The following is a 25,793-nucleotide window of genomic DNA, read 5'->3' on the forward strand; positions in this document are numbered from 1 at the left end:
GTGCAAAAAGAGGATATGAAATAGATTTGGGAGGCAGAATTAGAGGTAGTCTCAGGTTATATTAACAGTAAAAGGATGACCAGGAAGACTATGTTCTCTTAAAGATCATCAGGGCCGCCTGTGTATGGAGCCACAAGAGATTTTTAATCTATTTCTCCATGGTGTTTAGGAAGGATAATATCATGGATGCAAAGAAATAATAGTACATAGTGAGGTCTTGGACTTATGCATTTTACAAAGAAGGCAATGTTTGCAGCTTGGAAGCACATTAAGATGAGCAAATCTCCAGGGCTTGACCAAGTGCACCCCCAGATCTTATGGCAAGTTAAGGCTCTTGTAGAGACTTCATCATTAGCTACTGGTGAGATTCCAGAGGATGGCAAATGTTGTTCCACTGTTCAAGAAGGGAACAAGGACACCAGAGAACTAAAGACTGGTAAAGCTGACTTCATTTAGAGTGAAGTTACTGGAGGGAATTCTGAGGAACAGGATCTACCATTGCTTGGATAGTCAAGGCATGATCAGGAATAGTCAGCCTGGAATTGTATTGTGGGAGGTCAGGCCTGATGAATCTTTTGGTGTTTTTTAAAGGGATAAATGAAGTTAGTGCAGTGGCTGTTGTCCGTATGGACTTCAGTAAAACCTTTGACAAGTTCCTCTGTGACAGGCTGATCTGAAAGGTTAGGTTGCAAGAGATTCAGTGGATTCAGAATTGGCTCGATGATAGGGAGCAGAGGTTGATGGTTGAAGGTCAATTCTCTGACTGTAAGCATGTAACTAGTAAAGTGCCACAGGGTCTGTGTTGGGACCTGTTATTTATATATAAATAATTTTGATGTGAATGTACATTGCCTGGTGAGCAGGTTTGCTGATACTAAATTTGGGGATCTTGGTGATTGTGAAGCAGGTTACAGTGAATTGCAGAGATCTTGAACAGTTAGGGAGATGGGCTAAGGAATGGCAAATGGTTGGTGTAGGGTTAAACTGGAGTTCCAGGGGTTGGCAACCAGAATACTAGGGCAAATAGTGGAGTAGTTGTAGATGTAGAAAATGCACTAAAGATAGGAGCTGAAAGGTTGAACATGGTGAGACTAATATTCTGAATTGCTCTAATTAAATGCAAGGAGTATTGTAGGTAAGTCAAATGAACCATGGATCAGCATGTGGAATTGTAATATTGTAGCCAATAATCGTATTGGTTGCAGGAGGGTCAGGACTAGCAGCTTAGTGTTCTGGGCTTCTGTTGTATTAGACATGATGGGGAGGGATATCATTATTTTTCAGGGAAATTGTCATGACAGTCTCAGACAGAGGAAACTGGAGGACTTTGTGAGTTGAACTGAGGAATGTGAAAGGGATGATCACATTTGGGATTGCAGACCTCCCAATAATCAGCAGGATTTAGAGGAGAAAATTTGTAGAGGTAGCAGAGAGTTTCAAGAAAACTAAGGTTGTGAGAGTAGTTGATATTAACTTTCCACATGTTGACTGGGGCTCCCATACTGTAAAAGGACTGGATGGAATTGACTTCGTCAATTTGTGTTCAGAAAAGTTGCCTTAATCAGTATATACAGTTCCCAGCTAGAGTGAGAGAGAGATATGGGATCTCCTGTTAGGGAATGAGACAGGGCAAAATGTCAGAAGTGTGTGTAGGGGAGCATTTTAGATCTGGTGATTATAATTCCATTAGTTTCAAGATGATTATTGAGAAGGATAACACTGGACCTTCTGGTTGAGATTCTAAATTGGAGAAAGGAAAATTTTGATGTCATCATAGAGATCTGGCAGATGTAGAGCAGGATAGGTTGTTTTCTGACACAAGAATACTTGGTAACTCCGAGGCCTTGTAAGGGAAATTTGCCTATCGCCACAATAGGTCAAACACAGACGCAATCTCAGTGGCTCTCCACACTGCTTTAGACCACCTGGACAACACAAACACCTATGTCAGGATGCTTTTCATCGATTATAGCTCAGCATTTAATACCATCATTCCCACAATCCTGATTGTGAAGTTGCAGAACCTGGGTCTCTGTGCCTCCCTCTGCAATTAGATCCTCAGATTCCAAACTAGAAGACGACAGTCTGTGCAGATTGGTGAGAACATATCCTCCTCAGGGGCGTGTGCTTAGCCCACTGCTCTACTCTCTGTATACACATGACTGTGTGGCTAGGCATCTATAAATTTGTTGACGATACAACCATTGTTGGTAGAATCTCAGGTGGTGATGAGAGGGCATACTGGAGTGAGATATGTCAACTAGTGGAATGGTGCCACAGCAACAACTTGACACTCAACATCAAGTAAGACGAAAGAACTGATTGCGGACTTCAGGAAGGGTAAGACAAAGGAACACATACCAATCCTCATAAATGGATCAGAAGTGGAAAGAGTGAGCAGCTTCAAATTCTTGGGTGTCAAGATCTCTGAGGATCCAACCTGGTCCCAACATATTGATGCAGTTATAAAGAAGGCAAGACAGCAAATATACTTTATTAGGAGTTTGAAGAGATTTGGCATGTCAACAAATACACTCAAAAACTTCGAAGGTTGTACCATGGAGAGCATTCTGACAGACTGCATCACTGTCTGATATGGCGGGGGGGGGGGGGGGGAGGGGCCTTCTGCACAGGACTGAAAGAAGCTGCAGAGGGTTATAAATCTAGTCAGCTCTATTTTGGGTACTAGCCTACAAAGTACCCGGGACATCTTCAGGGAGCAGTGTCTCAGAAAGGCTGTGTCCATTATTAAGGACCTCCCACACCCAGGGTATACCTTTTTCTCACTGTTACCATCAGGTAGGAGATACAGAAGCCTGAAGGCACACACTCAGTGGTTCAGAAGCAGCTTCTTCTGCCATCCATTTCCTGAATGTACATTGAATTCTTGGACACTACCTCACTTTTTTTAAATATACAGTATTTCTGTCTTTTTTGCACACTTCTTAAAATCTATTCAATATACATATATTGTAATTGATTTACTTGTTTATTATTATTTTTTTTCTTCTAAATTATGTATGCATTGAACTGCTGCTGCTAAGTTAACGAATTTCATGTCACATGCCGGTGATAATAAACCAGATTCTGATTCTGAGAGTACAGAATTTGTATGTTCCTATTAGAGTAAAAGGTAAGCCTAACTGGTTTAAGGAACTTTGGTTTTTGAGGGAAATTGATGCCCTGATTAAGAAGGAGGTGCATTGCAGGTATAGGCAGTAAGGAACAAGTGAGATACTTGAGTATAAGAAACGCAAAGGAATACAAGAGGGAAATCAGGAGGGCTAAAAGAAAGCATGAGATTCTTTTGAAAGACATGTTGAAGGAGAATCCCAGGAGTTTCTACAGATATATTCAGAGCAAAAGGATAGTAAGGGACACATTTGGTCCACTTGAAGATCAGTGTGGTCATTTGTGCATGGAGCTGAAAGAGATGACAAATTCTTCAATGATTTTCTTGCATCTGTATTTACTCAGGTGAGTGACACAGTCTATAAAACTGAGGCAAAACAGTAGTGAGGTCTTGGACTGCATCTGGTTTACAGAAAAGGTGGTGCCTGCTATCTTGAGGCAAATTAGAATGGATAAATCCCTAAGATTTTGACAAGCTATCTTCTCAGTCTTTGTGGGATCTATTGTGGAAATTATAGGGGCACTGGCAGAATTGCCACAGGTGAGGTGCTGGAGGACAGGAGGATAGCAAATGTTGTGCGAGAAAGGTTCAAAGAATAAGATGGAACATTAAGGCTGGTGAGGCTATTATCAGTGTGGGACAATTATTGGATGGTACGCAAATGGACAGTGCCTTGAAGAAGTTTTCAGCCCCCCAATGCTTGCAAAATACTCAAACTGTGCCAGGTTAAATAGGGAGTGGGGGTGATGGACAGCAACCTTGAAGTCTTGTCAGAGATGCTTGATTGGTTTAAAGCTAGAGCTTTGACTCAGCCACTCCAAGGTTGCTCTGACATGTGTTTTGGTTCATTATCCTGCTGAAAAACAAGCTTCCTCACAAGTTTAAACTTTCTGTAGCTAGCAGATATTTATCCAGGATCTCTCATATCCAGTATCATTCATCTTCCCATCAGTCCTGACTAGATTATCAGTCCCTGCTGCTAGCAGATATTTATCCAGGATCTCTCATATCCAGTATCATTCATCTTCCCATCAGTCCTGACTAGATTATCAGTCCCTGCTGCTGAAAGCATCCTCGTAGCACCATACTTTACAGTAGGAATGCCCTTATGCCCTTATATAAGGATACCCTTATGCACAACATTAGATTTGCGTCAAACATACAGCTTAATGTTGAGGCCATAAAGTTCTGATTTAGATTCATTCGAGCACAAGACTTTCTTCCTGATCTTTACAGTATCTTCTAGGTGATGCTTTGCAAAGTCTTTACGGGCAAGGTTATGCATTTTTTTCAGTCAGGACTTTTTTCTTTGCCACTCTTCCATAAATACCCTTTTTGTGCAAGATATTGATTCTCGAACCATGAACATCATCATCTCCAGTTGTAGCCACTGACTTATGTAGCTCACTCAGAACAACTGTTGACATCACAGTAACCTCTCTTACAAGTGCCATTCTTACAAAGACATGGCTTTAAGTTAAAGGGAGGGAAGTTCAAGGGGGATATTAGAGGAAGGTTTTTCACTCAGAGAGTGGTTGGTGCGTGGAATCCACTGCCTGAGTCAGTGGTGGAGGCAGATACACTAGTGAAGTTTAAGAGACTACTAGACAAGTATATGGAGGAATTTAAGGTGGGGGGTTATATGTGAGGCAGGGTTTGAGGATCAGCACAACATTGTGGGCTGAAGGGCCTGTAATGTGCTGTACTATTCTATGATCTTCCATTCCAAGCTCATGGCAAATGCCTATGGTGCCATCACAACATAAGTTCTTCTCCAGTGACTCAGGTTTAGAGGGGTGGCCTGACCTAGACAGTGTGACTGTGGTTTCGTAGTTTTTCCACTTTTTCATGAAGGATTGCACTGAGCTCCAAGGTACGTTCAGTGCCTTTGAGATGATCTTTTATCCTTCTGCAGATTTGAGCTTCTCTATTATTTCCTTGCCTTGTCTTTTGTCTTCATTTTGGTTTGGTCTTTTGAAAATCTGCCATACTGTTGAACATTATAGAGAGAACGGGTATTTATCCTGATAAATTCATTGAGAACAGGTGATACTTCAGTTTTCTACATCAACAAATTTGGTGAATTGGTAGGGTAATATTTTATGTTGCAGCAAAGGAAAGTTAGTGTAATAATAGTGTAATAAGTTAGGGGATGAATACTTTTTGAACCTCTCAACTTAGTGTTTAATTTTGAGTAAATTGCTGACAAGTTTTGTAGATTAGCTCAGAAAATCCCACTTCAATATATTTTAAATTCAGAAAATGAGACAGTAAAATCTGAAAATAGTTTTGGGGGTTAACTACGTTTTCAAAGCTCTGTATAAGTATTTGATAGACAGGTCCTGGGTAGGTTGGTAAGGTTGGTTGTGTCATTTTCAAGGAGTTTACAAGGAAAATTGATGAAGTAAAAGCTGTGGATGTTGTCTATTGATTGGCTTGTGACACAATCTCATGGAATGCTGGTCCAGCTGGTTCAGCCACTGGCTGAGACATGCCCTTTCATGGGTTTTAAGATTAAAAGTAAATTGGAAAGTTCCAGTAACAATACAATGGAACCATTGTTATGATTATTTAAAAATAGTTTTATATGTTTATCAATGAAGTGATCATGGACTGGATGTGGCATTTTTGGACAATGAGTTGCAAACAGAATTTATTTCTAAGAGTCCATTCCTCTCTCATCAGAAACTTAACTCACTGTCTTAGAATGGTCAAAGTTACCAATACTGGTAGCTTTTTATTCCATATTTATTTAATTAATAGATTTTAAATTATCTTTCTGCTGTGGTAGGCTTCAGGCTCTTATCTCCAGGTTAGTGATCCAGGCCTCCAAGTATTAGTTCAATCATACAGTGATTATGCTATCATATTGATTAACAAATGATCTTTGAATAGAGAATGTGGTTGCAAAGTTGAAGTGGAAACTCATCAGGTCAGAATTCCAGTAGATTGTAGTATTTTGCAATATGTGTAAATATTCTCATATGTGGACAGTTTATAAAGCTGGATAAATGGTTAACAGTTAAGGTGCATAATATACAGAGTTTTGAGCTGTTTTCTTCTATTTCTTTCTGCAGCTGCAAAGCCTGAGAAAATTGCCAATCACTGTCCACTCTGCCATGAAAATTTTCAACCAGGAGAGGAGGTAAGAACCTTAAAAATGCAGTGTGAATTCTTTTTTCTTCATCTTTTTGATGCAGTGTTTTTTTAAAATTTTTACATTATAGATGAGATGTTACCATTCTTTCATTGTTGTAAATACTTCCAGTATTTTTTTCTGGCTTCTGTTATCTGTTTTTCTGAAGGTTTCTGATGATAATAGCAGTTAAACTAAATGCATCAACTTTGTCACTAGTCATTATTCATGCATATGTCCTTCCTCAAATTGAATTGACTTTATTACTTACATCCTTCATATACACAAGGAGTAAAAATCTTTACATCTTCATCTTAATGTGCAATGTGCAATTTATAGTCATTTGTAATAAATAGTATGTACAACAGGACAGTCAATATCACATAGAAGTACAAATGTATCACTGTGAATTCATCTGTCTGATGGCCTGGCTTTCATACTGTGGTACCGTTTCCCGGATGGTAGCAGCTGGAACAGTTTGTGATTGGGGTGACTCGGGTCCCCACTGATCCTTGGGCCCCTTTTTTACACACCTTTCTTTGTAAATATGCTGAATAGTGGGAAGTTCACAACTACAAATGTGCTGGGTTGTCCACACCACTCTCTGTAGAGCCCTGCGATTGAGGGAAATACAGTTCCCATACCAGGCAGTGATGCAGCCAGTCAGGATGCTCTCAATTGTGCCGCTGTAGAAAGTTCTTAGGATTTGGGGGCTCATGCCAAACTTCTTCAACCGTCTGAGGTGAAAGAGGCACTGTTGTTTAGCTTTGCCTAACTTTAGATTTTATTATTGGGCGAATAATATTCGTAATCTAACGTATTGGAAATTGGATTTGGACTCATTATTGTGTCCGCAGTGGGTAAATTTGGAATGCAATGAAGTAAAGGGATATTCTTTATTTTCTGTTCTTGGTTCTTCTCTTCCTGCTGATTTAGTTAAATTTAATAAACAGATATCTAATCCTGTTATTAAACACACATTACGAATTTGGTTTCAATTTCGGAAATTCTTTACTTTGAAAAACTTTGTGCTTGATAGCCCTATTTTATTTAATTTTTTCTTTAAACCTTCCTTGACAGATCAAGCCTTTAGCATATGGAAAAGGAAAGGTATAAAATGTTTTCGTGACCTTTTTTTTGAAGGTACTTTGATGTCTTTTGACCAACTTTCCAATAAATTTAAATTACCTAAATCTAATTTCTTCAGATATTTACAAATCAGAAATTTTTTACATAAAGTTTTACCATCTTTTCCCAACTCAACTTCAACGGATTTCTCAGATTTGATTTTTACCTTAAATCCTTGTCAGAAGGGATTAGTTGCTTTTATTTACAACATGATTATGAAGATACAACCAGAGATGTCTGATAGAATTAAACAACAATGGGAAAAAGAACTTCGATACAATATATCAACAGATAAATGGGAAAAAATTTTACAAATGGTTAATTCTTCTATATGTGCTAAACATGCTTTAATACAATTTAAAATTGTACATAGAGCTTATATGTCTAAAGATAAACTTGCTCGATTTTATTCTCATATTAACCCTCAATGTGATAGATGTCATTCAGAAGTGGCTTCACTGACCCATATGTTTTGGTCATGTTCTACTTTACATAATTATTGGAAGGACATATTCGTTACCATTTCCTCAATTTGGAACATTGATTTACAACCTAACTTTATTACTGCAATCTTTGGTATACCAAATGAGGATGGTAATCAGTTTTCTCCTTCAATCAGACGAATGATTGCTTTTGTAACATTAATGGCCAGAAGGTCTATATTACAAAATTGGAAAGAAGTGAACCCTCCTACCACGTCTCAGTGGCTTTTTCAAACTATTTCTTATCTGAGCTTGGAAAAAATTAGGAGCACTATTTTTGACTCGTCAATTAAATTTGAAGAAACTTGGGGACCGTTCATCCGACATTTTCATGTGAATTAATTTGGCCTTTCCCAGACCTTCTCTTTGTTTATTCTTGTTCAGGTATGGAGTTCCGGAGTTCTTTGACACTATCATATACTTATAAACTGTTATTATTGCCCATGTTAGTTTTAGTTTAGTATTTGTTTCATATATATATTTTTTTTTCACACATTTTTAATTTTTTTTTCTTTTTCTTTTGATGATTAGTTTTGTTTCCTTTCATATATAATTATATAGACTTGATTGATTAATGTACTTTTTTGTTGTTGATGTTCAATAGGATATTATTATCCTATTATTAATGTAATCTTAAGTCTATTGTATTCATAATCTATTTATTATTATGTTATGTTTTTTTATATTTATATGAAACTCAATAAAAAGATTGAAAAAGAAAAGAAAGAGGCACTGTTGTGCTTTTTTCACCACACAGCCAATGTGTACAGACTATGTGAGATCCTCGGTGATGCATATGCTATTGTGTACGTCAGGGGTGTCAAACTCATTTTAGGTCAGGGGCCGGTTTGGGCAAAATACGACTTAGTGCGGGCCGAATCAGTTGTGCACGCATGCATGCTCCCACAGCTTTCGTTGCCTTCGTTTTTTCAACCTGCTCTCATGTGTCTCAGTCTCTGCTATAACTACAAAATGTTTCACTTCACAAATTACGTTTCTTATGAAGAAGATTGCCTAGCAAGCATTATTTTTATGATTGGTATTAACTTAACAGTCATAGACTACAAGAAGGTTGTGAGGAGAGAGAGAAAAAACGATGCTATTTTAGCTAAGATTGTTTTGGAAGCCACACCCTTTCCATTAATAAACCATTTGAAATCGAATATTAGCAGACACAAATGTAGACCTAATGAAACAAATTGTAAATGTAGGATGCACAACTGCACCTAATTTTTATTAGCCTGCTTCCAGCAATCAAACTCAGACAATGAACACAGTTAGCCTCTAATTTTAGTTGAAGTGATCACATTTACAATAATAGAATAGTCAGAAAATGAATGAATCACAATATTATGACACTCAATACTTCATAATGCATTTTACTTACATGTCACAGTGCATCGAACAGTGTTAGTGCCACTCATTTTTCACTTGCTGCTTCCAGACACCTGACATCTCTTGGCTTTAACCAGCCTATCAACATCAGGGACCAGTGTCCGGGCAGTTGTGATTTTCATAGTGTCATTTAGATGTCTGTGTGTCAGCTGCAAGCGCAGTTTGGATTTGTAAATGTTCATTATGGAGAATGCCTGCTCACAGAGATATGTTGTCCTGTTACGAACCCCGTAACTGGGTCACTTACCAGCAAAGATAGAGAGGTCCGTTGAAGTCTGATGGTACTATTTTTAACAGTATTTATTGATAAAGAGGCACAAAAATAAGATCAATGCAAACATACAGATAATATACGTCGTCAGTACTAAATCTAAAAGTGCGGGTATAATAATAATAAGAAATAGCTCTATCGTTGTCTAGGGGATAATGTATTGTCCGATGGAAATATAAAAGTCACTGTTAGATTGTTCAAGCTGCAGTGTTTTGGGTTTGAGAGAGAGATGGGTTAAACTTGCCCAGTTCTTTTATGATGCCAATCCTTCGAGTCTTTTGGGAGTTGGTTTCCCCGTTGTTAGCTAAAAGCCAGTCTCCCGTGATAAGAGCCACCGGTTCTGGGGCAAATGGAACCGAACGCACGTGGCCTCCTCCCTACTGGCTTCTGCTATTACGGGATCACTAGTGTTTCTTCTGGTGCGTCTGAGGGGCTGTTCCCACAGACCCTCTTTTATCCTTACTCACAGGGTCTCAGATGTCAATCAGGTTGGGGTGATGCAATCCCTCCCTCAACCAGCCCACTTTGCCTGAGGGCTTCCACGTAGCACAGTATTGCAATACACGTTCGTCTTCAAGAGACAATGGCCGTGTCCCGTAGCTTTATATCGTCGGGGAACGAGACATTCTGCACGTCTCTCTCTATTTTCCTGGGTCTCCTGACCCAAATCAATAGTGATCTTGCGATTCTCACAAAGGAGAGGGCTACCCCGCACCCTTCGGCCCCTCAGAGCTGTGGTACATTTATAACAGTTCCGAACATGCAAAGGATCTTTGAGGTAAAGCCTGTCATCTTGGGGTACATCGGTCCCAGGTATTGATAGAATGAGTCCAGACCCACAGTCTCAAATTTACATTTCAAAGCCAATTTACACTGCATTTCAATTAGTTCCATTTGGAATTCCTTCTGGAGCTGAGCAAAGACTTGGAAACGATTCTGAAACTCACTTTTCAACCATGATGTTTTGTCCTTGTACCTGTCCATGTTGTCATTATTCCCATGAGCAACACGCACAGACTATAAAGATGGGAAATGATCTGGTTTGCTCCAGGATAGTTGCATCTCCCACAGGCCTATCTTAATTTGAAAGGCACGAATGCTGTCGTAATATTACGTAACAAGTTTTTTGTGGCCATGCATGTTAACATTAAGCATATTTAAGCGCTCTGTTATATCCACCAAAAGTGAAAGATCATGAAGCCAGTCTGGGTCATCCAACTCTGCCACTGGCTTCCCTTTCTCATTGATGAATAGTCCAATTTCTGCACGTAATGGAAAAAAACATTGGAGCACAACCCCTCTGCTCAACCGGCGGACTTCAGAGTGGTAGGGTAGGCCGTGTCCAATATTACTTTTGGGCAAAAGAGTGTCAAATTGCCAGTGGTTGAGTCCCTTGGCTCTAATAACATTAACCGTTTTGATTGGTACATCCATGACATTATCCATTTTCAGGCTCCTGCTACGTAACGCCTCTTGGTGTATAATACAATGAAAATTCCAGAATTCCTGCTCTGGATTTTGTGTCTGAACTTTCTCTCTGAGTTTCACAATAACACCTGCCTTTTTCCCCAACCATGGACGGTACGCCATCTGTTGCCATGCAGACAGTGTGACTCCAGTCAACCCCCAGTCTGTCCAAGGCCTCAATGAGGCTGGAGAAAACGTCGTTCGCTGTTGTGGTCTTTGTCATGGGCACCATCTCCACAAGCTCCTTGGTGACGGTCAAAGGTGCATCAACACCACGAATAAATATTCCCAATTGAACTACATCAGTCACGTCAATGCTCTCATTTGCAATACAGAAGGCAATAAATGACTTCACTTTGTCTTTTAGTTGACTGTTCAAATCTCCTGCAAGAGAGAATCTCCCAATTCTCTCTGCCACAGTATTTCTTGACAAGCTGTTATTCCCAAAAGTCTATCTCTTCTCAGGGCGCACCAGCTCAGCCGCCATCAGCATGCATGCTTTGATGAAATCCCCCTCTGAGTATGGCTTTAACGCAGCAGCTATTTTGTTGGCAATAATATAGCCGGCCTTGACAGCTCCATCATGAGTCTCGACTTTTGGTGAACACTAATTGCTGTTTCTTCAGAGCTGCTTCAAGCTTGTTTACCTTTTGCATTCAGAGTCATCCTGCGTACTTGTCATATTTTTCTCCGTGTGACGTCTCATAGTGCCACAGCCACCTGTTGCGAGGATATCAGACACACAGGTTTGCCATTGACCTCACAGAAGTAAAAAACGATTTTTCCAATTATCGTTGAATATCCGACCTTCAATGACAACTTTTTTCGGAAAGCATTTTGAACCACAGCAGCAAACAGTCTCAGCCTTGCTACAGGTGTTACTTACCTGAGTACTCTGTGTGTTAATACTGTATCTGAGGACGCAAGTGGGGCCCTAGTGGTCTTCAGTGCAGGGTGGTAGGTGCTTATGCACATTGGGTGGTTAACTGCCACCTATTGTATGGCTGCCGTACTGATACATAATAAATAGTCGTGAATATATTTTTCAACCCACCCCCCCCATCCCAAATCATCCCACGGGCTGGTAGTTTGACACCCCTGATGTATGTGAAATGATGAGGAACTTAAAGCTATTCACCTTCTCAACCCCAGATGCATTGATGTCAATAGGGGCTAGCCTGTCACTCCATTCCTCCTGTAGTCCACAACTAGTTCCTTTGTTTTTGCAACATTGAGGGAAAGGTTGTTTTCTTGACACCACTGTGTCAGGGTGATGGCTTCTCTGTAGGCTACCTTGTTAATATTTGAGATTATGCCAATCAATGTTGTAAAGTCAGCAAATTTAATTAGCAGTTTGGAGCTGTGGGTGGTGACACAGTCATGGGTATGCAAAGTGTAAAGGAGGGGGTTTTAGGACATAGCCCTGAGGAGCACCTGTGTTGAGGGTCAGAGTGGCAGAGGTGAGGGAGCCCACTCTTACCACCTACCAGCGATCTGACAGGAAGTCCAGGATCCAGCTGCACAAGGTAGGGTGAAGGCAGAGGTTTCTGAGGTTCTTGTCGAGCCTGGAGGGAATTATGGTGTTGAACTGTAGTCCAAGAATAACATCCTCAGGTAGGCTCACATAATCAAATGAAGGTATTAAGCCAAGTTGGTGAATTGGTTTAATGCCCTATGTACTGAGGTACAGTGGAAAATTTGCACTCTACCCATGCTGATGAATTCATTACAATGGTGCATCGAGGTACAAGGTAGAACAATAACAGAGCACAGAATAAAATGCTAAAGTACAGACAAAGTGCATTGCAGGTAGAAAGAAAGGTGCAAGGTCACAAGGAGTTAGACTATAGGGTTAAGATTCCATCTTGTACTAAGTATGCATTCAATAATGGTGGTATGTGCTTTCAAGTTTTATTATCTTCTGTCTGATGGGAAGTGGAGAACAGAGAATGTGTGGGGTGTGTGGGGTCTTTATTATGCTGGTGCTTCACTGAGGCAGTGAGAAATATAAATGGAGTCCATCGAAGGGAGGCTGGTCTCTCGTGATGTACTGAGCTGTGTTCACATCTCTTCTCAGTTACTTGTAAGCAGAGCAGTTGCTATACCAAGCAGGGATGCATCCAGATAGGTTGCACTCTATCTGGGGCCTCCATTCTTTCAGGGTCAACCAAGGATATTGCATCCCAGCAATGGAGAGCAAGCTGTTGCCCATTTAACAAATTCCTCCTCTCCTTGATTCTGATGAACCCAAAGCAAAAGCAGAGACTGATACAGTTTGGCACCAGCAACATTGCAGAAGTTGCCAGTCAGTGTTGAACTCAACGTCAGACTGTCTTAGGGACTCCTGCTCCAGATTTTTCCCCTTGGGATTTACTCCTTAAGTCTTCCACCTGAGCGGATATAGCCATAAGACAGTGAAGGTTTGTGATCAGTTTTTCTTCTCGTAGATGAGCTGCCGATCATGGCTGGCGAGCCCCATCTGTACGATGCACTGTATCATGCTTGACAAAAAATTAATGAAGATCGAAGGCGACATGCCAAATTTCTTTAGGCTTTTAAGGATGTTGAGGCATTGGTGAGCTTCAGTGATGTCAATGTAATTCGACTGGGGCAGGCTATTGGTGATGTTTACTTATAGGAACTTGAAGCTTTCAGCTCTCTTGACATCAGTCAAGGAGCTTGTTTTATTTTGTGCCCCCAGCTAAGTGAGCTGACTTGAGGTCAATTAAGGATGAAGTTAGTTTAAAATATGAATATGGTTTCATTCTTTTGTGGATTCATGAATTCTGTGTATTGTCTATTGATTAGCTGGAAGAAGATGTAGAAATAGCAGGGGCTCTGACAGAGATATTTCAAATGTCATTAGAAACGGGGATGGTGCCGGAGGATTGGCATATTGCTCATGTTGTTCCATTGTTTAAAAAGTGCTCTAAGAGTAAACCTAGCAATTATAGGCCTGTCAGTTTGACGTCAGTAGTGGGTAAATTAATGGAAAGTATTCTTAGAGATGGTATATATAATTATCAGGATAGACAGGGTCTGATTAGGAACAGTCAACATGGATTTGTGCGTGGAAGGTCATGTTTGACAAATTTTACTGAATTCTTTGAAGAGGTTGCGAGGAAAGTTGACAAAGGTAAAGCAGTGGATGTTGTCTACAGGGACTTCAGTAAGACCTTTGACAAGGTTCCACACGGAAGGTTAGTTAGGAAGGTTCAATCGTTACGTATTAATATTGAATTAGTAAAATGAATTCAACAGTGGCTAGAATGGAGATGCCAGAGAGTAGTGGTGGATAACTGTTTGTCAGGTTGGAGGCAGGTGACTAGTGGTATGCCTCAGGGATCTGTACTGGGTCCAGTGTTGTTTGTCATATACTTTAATGATCTGGATGATGGGGTGGTAAATTGGATTAGTAAGCATGCAGATGATACTAAGGTAGGTGGCGTTGTGGATAATGAAGTAGGTTTTCAAAGTTTGCAGAGAGATTTAGGCCAGTTAGAAGAGTGGGCTGAATGATGGCAGATGGAATTTAATGCTGATAAGTGTGAGGTGCTACATTTTGGTAGGAATAATCCAAATAGGACATACATGGTAAATGGTAGGGCATTGAAGAATACAGTAGAACAGAGTGATCTAGGAATAATGGTGAATAGTTCCCTGAAGGTGGAATCTCATGTGGATAGGGTGGTGAAGAAAGCTTTTGGTATGTTGGCCTTTATAAATCAGAGCATTGAGTATAGGAGTTGGGATGTAATGTTAAAGTTGTACAAGGCATTGGTAAGGCCGAATTTGGAGTATCGTGTACAGTTCTGGTCACCAAATTATAGGAAAGATGTCAACAAAATAGAGAGAGTACAGAGAAGATTTACTAGAATGTTACCTGGGTTTCAGCACCTAAGTTACAGGGAAAGATTGAACAAGTTAGGTCTTTATTCTTTGGAGCGTAGAAGGTTGAGGGGGGACATGATGGAGGTATTTAAAATTATGAGGGGGATAGATAGAGTTGACGTGGATAGGCATTTTCCGTTGAGAGTAGGGGAGATTCAAACAAGAGGACATGAGTTGAGAGTTAGGGGGCAAAAGTTTAGGGGTAACATGAGGGGGAATTTCTTTACTCAGAGAGTGGTAGCTTTGTGGAACTTCCAGTAGAAGTGGTAGAGGCAAGTTCAGTATTGCCATTTAAAGTAAAATTAGATAGGTATATGGACAGGAAAGGAATGGAGGGTTATGGGCTGAGTGCGGGTCAGTGGGACTAGGTGAGAGTAAGCGTTCGGCACGGACTAGAAGAGCCGAGATGGCCTGTTTCCATGCTGTAATTGTTACATGGTTAAGATAACATGGGTTTTCTCCTTCACTATTACACTATCTAGGAAAAGAATGAAATGAAAATACAATAGGTAGTATCAGAACAATTCTACAGTATTATAGTTTAAGGAGCCTTGGCAATTGAGACATTGCCAAAACAGGATGTTGCTTAAAATTTTAAATTGATGCTAAGAAATACTTGTGCAGTTTACAGGGTTAATGGGGAAACAGTGCAGCTCATACACCATGGTGCCTTTTATCGTTTTATGTATTCTGTGCTACCTAAATTGTTAGTGCTGACAAGGTTTGCTGCTGATGAATGACCCATAAATTGTGAACTTTGGAGGCATGAAAGAGAAACTGGCCAAAATTGGTTTGAAAAGGATACCAGCAGGGATGGTGGCAGAACAGCAGTGGCTGGAATTTCTGGAAGCAGTTCAGGAGGCACAGATATACACATGCCAAAGAGGAAGAAGTACTCTAAAGGCAAGATAACACAAGAAGTCAAAACCAATATAAAAGCCAAAGAGAGGGTATATAATAGAGCAAAAATTAGTGGGAAGTTAGAGGACTGGGAAGCTTTTGAAGACAAACAGAAGTCATTAAAAAAAGTCATTAAGAAAGAAAAGATGGAATATGAAAGTAAGTGGCCGTATATATTCAAGAGGATAAAAAAAAGTTAATAGAGATACATAAAGTGTAAAAGGGAGGCAAGAATGGATATCGGGAAGTTGGAAAATAATGCAAGAGAGGTAATAATAGGGGACAAGGAAATGCTGGATGGATTGAAGTAGTATTTGAATTGGTCTTCACTATGGAAGACAATAGCTGTATGTTAGAAGTTCAAGAATGCCGGGGGCAAGAGTGTGTGATGTTGCCATTACTAGGGAGAATTAATGGGGAAATTCCTAAGAAACTGGAAGGTCTAAAGGAAGTTAAGTCATCTGGATCAGATGGTGTACACCCCAGGCTTCTGAAAGAGATGGCTGAAGAGATTGTGGAGGCAAAGATAATGATCTTTTAACAAATCGCTAAATTTTAGAATGGTTCCAGAAGACTGGAAAATTGAAAACGTCACTCCACTCTTCAAGAAGAGAGAGAGGCAGAAGAAAGGAAACTATAGACCAGTTAGTCTGAGTACACTGGGTGGGAAGATGTTGGAGTTGATTGTTAGGATGTGTTTTTGGGATACTTGGGGGCATGGTTTCCTCGAAGGAAAATCTTGCTTGCAAATCTGTTGGAATTCTTTGAAGAAATAACAAGCAGAATAGACAAAGAAGAATTAGTGGATGTTGTGTACTTGGATTTTCTGAAGGCATTTGACAAGATGCTACACGTGAGGTTGCTTAACATTATCCTTAGTATTACAGGAGAGGTGCTTGCATGGATAGAAGCTTGGCTGATTGGCAGGAGGCAAAGTGCCAGAATAAAGGGACCTATTTGGCTTGGCTGCTGGTGACTAGGGGTTGGCATTGGGACTTGGATGATGGAATTGATAACTTTATGGAATATTTTGCAGTTAATACAAAGATAGGTGAAGGTAGTGTTAAGGAAGGAGGAAGTCTGCAGAGCCCAAGGTTATTAAAGGGAAGATTCTAGCATGTGTAAAGCAGTTGCAGACTGGCAAGAGGCAAAGAGTGGGAATAAAGGGAGCTTTTTCTAGTTGGCTGCTGGTAACTAGTGGTGATCCACAGGAGTCTATTGGTACTGCTTTTTATGTTATATGTCAATGACTTGGATGAGGGAGTTGATAGCTTTGTTGCAAAATTTGTGGTGGATATGAAGATAGGTGGGGGGCAGGTAGTTTTGAAGAAATAGAGAGGCTACAGAAGGAGAATGGGCAAAGGAGTGGCAGATAGAATACTGTGTCAGGAAATGTATGGTCAAGCACTTTGGTAGAAGAAATAAAAGGATAGATTATTTTCTAAATGGAGAGAAAATTCAAAAATCTGAGTTGTAAAGGGACTTAGGAGTCCTTGTGCAGGATTCCCTCAAGGTTAGTTTGCAGGTTGAGTCGATGGTGATAAAGGCAAACGTGATATTAGCATTCATTTCAAGAGGACGAGAATATAGAAGCTAATGTTGAGGCTTTATAAAGCACTGGTGAGGCCTCACTTGGAGTATTGTGGCAATTTTGGGCCCTTATCTGAGAAAGGATATGCTGATGTTGGAGAGGGTTCATGAAAATGATTCTGGGATTGAAAGGCTTGTAATTTGAAGAGCGTTTGATGCCTCTGGGGCTATACTCACCGAGATTCATTAGAATGAGGGGCGACCTAATTGAAATCTATCAAATATTGAAAGGCCTTGAAAGAGTGGATATGGAGAGGATGTTTCCGATGGTAGAAGTGTCTAATTATAGGACACAGGCTCATAATAGAGCAGCATCCTTTTAGGGTGATGAGGAATTTCTTTAGCCAGATTGTGCTAAATCTATGGAATTCATTGCCACAGGCAGCCATAGAGGCACAGGTTGATAGATTCTTAATTAGTCAGGGCTAGAAGGGATGTGGGGGGGAAGGCAGGAGATTGGAGCTGAGAGGGAAAATTGATCAGCTATGATGAAATGACAGAGCAGACTCGTTGGGCCAAGTGGCCCAATTCTGCTCCTGTTTCTTATGGTTTAATGCTCTAAAAGTTGCTGATAGCAGATGACTTCATTGATTATGAATGTTTCAAACACTTTATAAAGTCCATGCTATTTCCCATGACTAGCTATAAGAAACTTCTTGATTTATTGCCCCTGTGGTGACACTGTGGTAGCATTTGAGAAAACAAATCTCAAAATAGTATATGGTGACATATGCATACGCACTTCGATAGTAAATTTATGTTGAACTTTGACCTTCCATTATTGAATAAAATTATGATTTCCCATGAATAAATAAGAACTTTAGGCTATTTGTAATCACCTAATCTACTGCCAGTGTCTTCAGAAACACCATGAAGCTTGGACCAGTAAAATGGCATTTGCAGCTTTTGAGTTTTCCCAAGGTTGTTATCAATGGTACATGAAATTTAATATGGCAAAACCTTTAGAGACATTTACTGGACTCTATTGTAGTTAACTTCCACCTTGGTACTCCTTGCAGTAGGTTCTTTCTAAAGAGTGCAGCAGATCTTTCTTTGTGCAATTTGCTGTTCACTTCTGCATCAAGCTCTACGCTTAAACAAATGCTTTCACTTGTTTTGATTTCAGTGATGGGTACGTGATAAGTCAGGTATTGGGATATGCCATTATTGCTGGCTTCCTTGATAGCCATAGGTTTCACTGGTATCCTTGTGAAACATTTAACCATTTTATGAGCAGGGAAGATTTTTACTCTATTAATGTGTATGTTATTGTGGATCACAGCATGATGAATCTACATTTAAGGAAAGCATGCACTGTTTATCCATCCAGTGCACTGAATAGACATTTTCAGCAGCTGCACCTCCATAGGGATAAATCCTGGGGAACAAGGATGTTCTGTACTTCCTCACCTACTCCAGTGTGATTTCTCACCAGAGTGCAGATACAGTGAGAACCATAAATCTCCTGAAGCTTTTCTCTACAATTTGGAGAATATTGTCATGGTTGTCAGAAAGATAGAAAGAAATGGTGACCTGGCTGCAATAATTTGCCAATGGAAAATAGTACACAAAGAGAAGGAAATCTGGAATCTGGGGCATTTGGGATACAAGGATTTCCTTCAGAAGAAAAATGCAAAAATCCCTAATGCGAAGCAAATCTTAGTTTTCAGACAGCTACTTCTAAACTAAAATAGTACATGAACAATCAGCTTGAAATGTCTAGATGGTGCACAAGATCTCGTTTCATCCCACAGTAATGACTGATTTCCAGTCAATGGCCTGCTGCCATTCTGTTCTGAGTTGAGTGAGTTTTGTCTCAATCTGACCTCTGCACAAAATATGCTTTGCTTAGAACAGCTTCACTCTTCAGGTCAGAATACTAGCTGAGAGTTGGACTGGTGCTCAATATTATAGGCACAGCAAGTATGAGTAATAAACAAAAGTATTCTCACTTAGTTGTTAGAGAAATGCCCTGCAGAACGGACATTTCAAGCCAACAAAGTCCACAATGATCCAGCAATAAGATTTCCCTTATAAAACTCCAAATGATGTTTATTTTAAGCAGCTACCACAATTGATCATTTCCAAATGGGGTCACAGGTGCCAGGTTTCCATAATAGAAGTTCCATTTTATTTGGCTTGCAATCAATAGATTGATCAGTACAAAATGTTCCTCTCCTCTGCAGTGGGAATGTGACTAATGTCCTTTTGTAATTAATTTGCAGCAGTATCAGCTGCTTTCATTTAAGCTGGGTGCCGACAGGAACTAAATGTGTCCCATTTTAGCATGGATTTCTGGGTGTAAATCTTCTTGACTCAATGTTGTCCTTGTCTCAATTTGAAGTTCAAGGTAAACTTATTATTAAAGTACATCTGTGTCACCATATACCACCCTGGGATTCATTTTCTTGCAGTCATTCACTGTAAAGACAAACGCAGTAGAATCAGTGAAAAACCGCTGGGTCTTAAGGCTCTCTACCTCCTTCCGTTAGCCGTGAGAAGAGAATATGCCCTGGGTGGCGTGGGCCCTTTCCTGTGGCAGCATTCCTTGTGCATTTGCTCATTGGTGGGAAGAGCTTTATCTATGATGGTAAAATGCATTCACTGCTCTTTCTCAACTTTTGTGTTCAAGGGCATTGGTGTTTCCGTATCAGGCCATGATGCAACCATACTGTACTCTCCATTGTGCGTCTACAGAAGTTTGTCAGAGTTTTACATGACATGCACATACTGAATCATCTTAAACTTCTAAGAAAGTAGAAGTATCTTCTTAGTAATGCACTTACATACTGGACCCAGTACAGATCCTCTGAAATGATCACACTGAGGAATTTAAAGTTTATGACCCTCTCCACTTGTAATCCCCTGATGGCTTATAGATGTTTCCTCTTCCTGTGGTGAATAAGCAGCTCTTTTGTTTTGCTAAAATCAATACTAAAATCTAACCAAAAAGTAAATTTATCTCTATTCCTCTACAGTTGCAGAGGAACTCCAGGTTTTCAGGTAGACTTTATTCATGTGCAAAAATCATGTCAATCATCCAAGTCATGGGTTCTTTGTCCTTCAGAGCCAGATTGCCAGATTGCTACATGGAACATTTCATTGATTCTGTTTGCCATCTTTGTGCTAAAGTATTGATTGCAGATGTATTTGTAAAGCAAAACTGATACTGGGAAATGCTGAAAATATTCAGCATGAGGCAGATTTTGTGGAGAATGAAAAGAATTCTTTCAGGTCAGTGACCTTTCATCAGAGTGATAATGAGTGCAGAACTCTGCAATGCATCACAAAGAATTGCATTCTTATGGCAGTGATGACATGAAATTAAAAAAGTGCCTCAGTTTTGCTTGCCAGCATGCTGATTTAGTTGATTTATTGCTGTAATGTCTGTGAACAGATTTTTTAAATGTAAGTTGTATTTTCAACATCCAACTCGGCCTTAAGTATAAATAATTGATTTATTATTATCACATAGAACCATAGAACACTACAGCACAGAAAACAGGCCATTCGGCTCTTCTAGTCTGTGCCGAAACTTTATTCTGCTAATCCCATTGACCTGCCGGACCTCCCTCATCCATGTATCTATCCAATTTATTCTTAAAACTTAAGAGTGAGCCCACATTTACCATGTTAGATGGCAGCTTATTCCACACTCCCACATCTACTAAGATATATTGGAGAAATATTATTTTGCATTCCATTCACTCAGATCATTTCAAAACTACTTCAGAGTAGAACACAGGGAGAAGCAATGGGGATGCAAAATATACTGTTACAGTTACAGGATGTGCAGAGCAGGTAAATAACATGGAAGGGCCATGAAGAAATAGACTAGGTCAAAGTTCATTCATTGTACAAAAGATGCATTCAAGATCCTTGTAAGAGGAGGATTGAATCTGTTCTTGAGCCTGATGATCTGTGTTTTTAGGCTTTTGTATCCTCTGCCCAATGGAACATCTGGGTGGAGTTTCACAAACAGAAGGAAGTATAGACAGGGTTCATGGAATGAGGGCCAGATTTTGTGATGCACTGAGCTGGATCCACGCTCCACAATTTCTTCGGCAGAGCAGTTGCCATACCGAGCAGTAGTGTATCGATTAAAAATTGGTGAGGGTCAATGAGACTTGCTGAATTTCCTTAGCCTTCTAATTAGAGACAGTATTATGCTTTTGTGGCCATATCATCTACATGGTTAGACCAGGGCAAGCAATCGGTGATGTTTATATCTCAAAACTTGAGGCCCTCAACCATAGTGAGTATGATTTTGTTTGTTCTAAGATAGCTGAATAAAAATAAAGATGTCTGCAGATTTATTATTGCCACCAAAATTTCAGCAATTTAGAATAATCACACTTTAATGCTAACTCTAATTAGTGGTACTTTTGTTTTGCAAGAAAAATCATCTGACAAATTTCTAGGCCTTGAGTTATAAGGAGAGATCTGCCTCTTGCAATGCTGTGTAGAGAAAACAGTTCAACAGCAAGTAGATACTTGGGTGAAATTGAAAAGTTGTTTTCAAATTAACATGCTGCATATTATCTTTCATGATGTAGTTTTCAAATTATACTTGATAATGTTTCCTATAGACTAGCTTTGTTAATATACTTGACAGCTTAAACCTATGTGTAAAAGGTATCATTTGCATAGTTGTCCCATTTAAGTTTCCACTAGGAAATTTGGCACGTAACAAACTTGATTATGTTGATTAGTTTTGCACACTTATGTGACCATGAGTCATTAGCAAAATTAATTTTTTAAATATTATTAAAATCACTATTTAAAATCATTAGAAGCATTTAGTTCACTAACAAGGCCATGGTCCAAAGAGAATTGGGTGATACAATTCAGATTTGTTTTCTCATTCATTTATTTGGCTGGCTGTCCCACTACCAAATAATAAAACAGTGTTCAAGTAGTAATGGGATCTACTTCTAGAACAAGTGAACTAAATTCAGTTGAGAAATAGTGAGGTGCTTGTTCCATAGTAACTTGTTTCCCTCTTCAACCATTCAAGTCCATTCTGTAAGGAGAATGGGTAGGTGGTCTTCTGCCACTGCTGTTAAGTAAGCTCTCAAATGAGATCCATGATATTGATGGTGTTTACTGTTTTATACAGTGGTATATTGAATGAAACTAAGTGCCTCATGGCTCTATGCATTGAACTGCAACATATTTTGCAATGTACATCTTGAAATTGACATATTGTTAGTAGATGGTAAATGGAATATTGACACTAGATCAAACATGCAATATGTTCTAGGATAAATATTAGTCTTTCCTATGCTTCTACTGGAACTTAATTTTTAACATTGAATAAAATGATATTTTAGTCAGCCAGTGCCACACTGGGTCACAAATAGTCACAAAGGCACTACTCTCCCTGTTCTGATTTTAAACTTGTATGTTCCTTGCAGCTATATCCACACATTACCCCAGTAGTTTTGTGTTACTGTATTCATGTTCGGTGTTAATTAATTAGATTCTCTGCAGTTTTGGGCCTTTGCATTAATACTTTTTGTTTCTATGATGCAGTGAATTCAGCAAACAAGGACACCATTACTTGGGCCTTTGGTTAAGAATTATTAAATAAATCTATTTTCTTTAATGCACCAGTTCTTGGATTTATGTTTATACAGGAATAGTCAGTAGGGCTATTTTTGACCCATTTGCCTCTCATGCTTTGCTATCCATGTACCTGTCTAAATATCTTAAATGTTTTAATTGTCCCTTTCTCTACCACTTTGGGACATATACCTACCGTTCTTAGTGTGGAAAATAACTACCCTTCAAGTACCTTTGCAATCTATCCTCCTTAACTTAAGCCTATGCTCTCAAGTCTCAAGCTCCAGGGAAAGTAGTCCCAGCTTATCCAATGCCTCCTTATAATTCAAATTATCCAGTCCCAGCAACAAATAGAATTTATTTTGTATCCTTGCTTGCTTAATATAGCCTAATGACCACAACTGCTTCTGTATGGCTGAAGCCTGATACCCCAACTCTTGTACTCAGTGCCCTGAACAGGCAAGAATCCAAATGCCTTCTTCACCACCCCTCCTTAGTTAACACTTTAAGGGAAACTACGAGGACCCCCCCCCACCCCCCAGCCAAAGGCCTGTCTGTTGTGGTACACAGTCCAGAGCTTTGCCTTTTACTGTATATGTTCTGCTTTGATTTAATTATTAATTTTGCTTTTGTCTTGAGTTAAATTTCATCTGCTATTTCATGCCTAGTTTCCTAGTTGATCTCAATTTTGTTGTAATCTCAGATGACCTTTCATTTCCACTATACCATCAATTTCATTGTCATCTGCAAACATTATTAATCATGCCATCTGCATTCTTATTCCAGCAAGATGGCGCCACTAACCAGTGGCGACATCTTGCAAGTACTGGATACTCTCCTTCTAGATGCATGTCTTCTTCTGAACTGCAATTGGTTACAAATTGTAATTTCCATCTTAAGAATGTGTACAGTCGGCCCTCCTTATCCGCGAGTTCTGCATGCGCAAATTCAACCAACTGTGAATTGAGAAAACCCAGAAGTGCTCTTCCAGTACGTTCGAGCATTACAATGTCAGCAAGACCATGGAGCTGATTATTAACTTCAGGAGGAGGAAACGAGAAGTCCATGAGTCAGTCCTCATCAGAGATGGAGAGGGTCAGCAGCTTTAAATTCTTTGGTGTTATTATTTTGGAGGGTCTGTCCTGAGCCCAGCCCTTAAATGCAATTATAAAGAAAGCACAGCAGCACCTCTACTTCCTTTCCAAAGATTCAGCACTTTGTCTAAAATTTCAACAAACTTCTATAGATGTGTGGTGGAAAGTGTATTGACTGGTTGCATCATGGCCTAGTATAGAAATGCAGATGCTCTTGAGTGGAAAAGACTACAAAAAGTAGTGGATACAGCCCAGTCCATCATGGGTAAAGCCCTCCCCTCCATTGAGCACATCTGCATGAAGCGCTGTCGCGGAGATGTGGTACAGGACCTGTACCATCAGGTTCAGGAACAGTTTTTACCTCTTAACCATTAGACACTTGAACCAGATGGGATAATTTCACTCACCCCATCACTGAACTGTTCCCATAAGCTATGGACTCACTTTCAAGGATGCTTCATCTCATATTCTTGTTAGTTTTTTAAAAAACTTTTGTATTTGCACATTTTGTTGCCTTTTGCACATTGGTTGTCTGCCCATCCTGTTGGATGCAGTCTTTCATTGATTCTATTATGTTTCTTGTATTTACAGTGAATGACCGCAAAACATGAATGTCAGGGTTGTGTATGGGACATACATGTGCTTTGGTAATAACTTTACTTTGGGCTTTGATATCTTGTGGTCTTTCCTGTAATCTCTGTTTGCCCATCTTTGGTTGCTGGCAGTCTGCCTAAAATGAAGAGATGCATTGTGCAAATTAATTCAACAAAGTGACGAAGAGCTGGTCTCAACACATGAATGCAAAACTTTTAATAGTGCTGAAGAGCACTTCTTCACATTCAGAGAGGTGACAGTGTTTTTCCTATTTTGCTGCATTATATGGATTAAGTCAATCCTGGAATATAGTACATTAGCAAGCTGGGTTAACTGCCTTAAACATCATTCTAACATATATATTGCATTGATCTAATCAACAACAATTTATTAATCCATCTTGGAGGATTTCAATGTTCTCCACATTTTCCCTGTACTCTCTCTGCTTCATGGCAGTAAGTACAGTGGCATACAAAAGTTCAGTTTGGTGGGTTTGGTGGGACCAGAGTGTGCGGGGGTGGGGGGTGGTTTCCATACAGAATTCCAGAGATTCAGTACGATGGGGAAAACACTCTTGCTTCCTTATCTTGTAATAATTTCCGCATTCAGATACCTCCATTAGAAGAACCATCTCAACATCTACTTTGCCATGTCCTCTTAGGATTTTGTACCTTTCAACAAGATGAGCCCTCATTATTGTGAAAATCACAAGTCTAGTTTTTAAAAAATGACAGTTTTTTCATCCAAGGAATTAAATTGATGGATCTTTTCAGGACCACCTCGAGTGCTGGCATGTTTTCCTTAAATAAGGGAACCAGAACTGCACACAGTACTTCAGGTACAGCTCCCCAACACTATACAATTGCAACAGTGCTTCTCTAAACTTCAACTTTCCTAGCAATAAAGGCCTTCCTAACTGCTTACCAACCCCATTCCTTTTGTAGTTTCTCCCTCCAGATCAGGGGTTCCCAACCTTATTTATGCCATGGACCAATACCATTAAAGCAAGGAGTCTCTGGACACAATGTTGAGAACCCCTGCACTAGATAATAGTCTGCCTTAAGTTTTTTCTACTGCAGTGCAAGACCTCAACACTTTGCCTCATTAAACTCCATTTGCCAAGTTTTTGCACACGCATCCTATCACC

At 39.7% G+C, this 25,793-nt stretch overlaps 1 protein-coding gene across 4 annotated transcripts in view; it reads left to right on the forward strand.

The window, feature by feature from the left end:
• The window catches only part of cep104 (centrosomal protein 104), a 145,448-nt gene that overhangs the window by 92,871 nt on the left and 26,784 nt on the right, over positions 1–25,793 (forward strand). For all 4 annotated transcript variants that reach the window (XM_059951759.1, XM_059951755.1, XM_059951757.1 and 1 more), the window contains one exon: positions 6,211–6,278. In XM_059951759.1, coding sequence (XP_059807742.1) covers positions 6,211–6,278 — 68 coding nt within the window. The remainder of the gene's footprint in view (positions 1–6,210; positions 6,279–25,793) is intronic.

The sequence above is a fragment of the Hypanus sabinus genome, chromosome 27 (assembly GCF_030144855.1).
Source record: "Hypanus sabinus isolate sHypSab1 chromosome 27, sHypSab1.hap1, whole genome shotgun sequence".
NCBI lineage: Eukaryota > Metazoa > Chordata > Chondrichthyes > Myliobatiformes > Dasyatidae > Hypanus > Hypanus sabinus.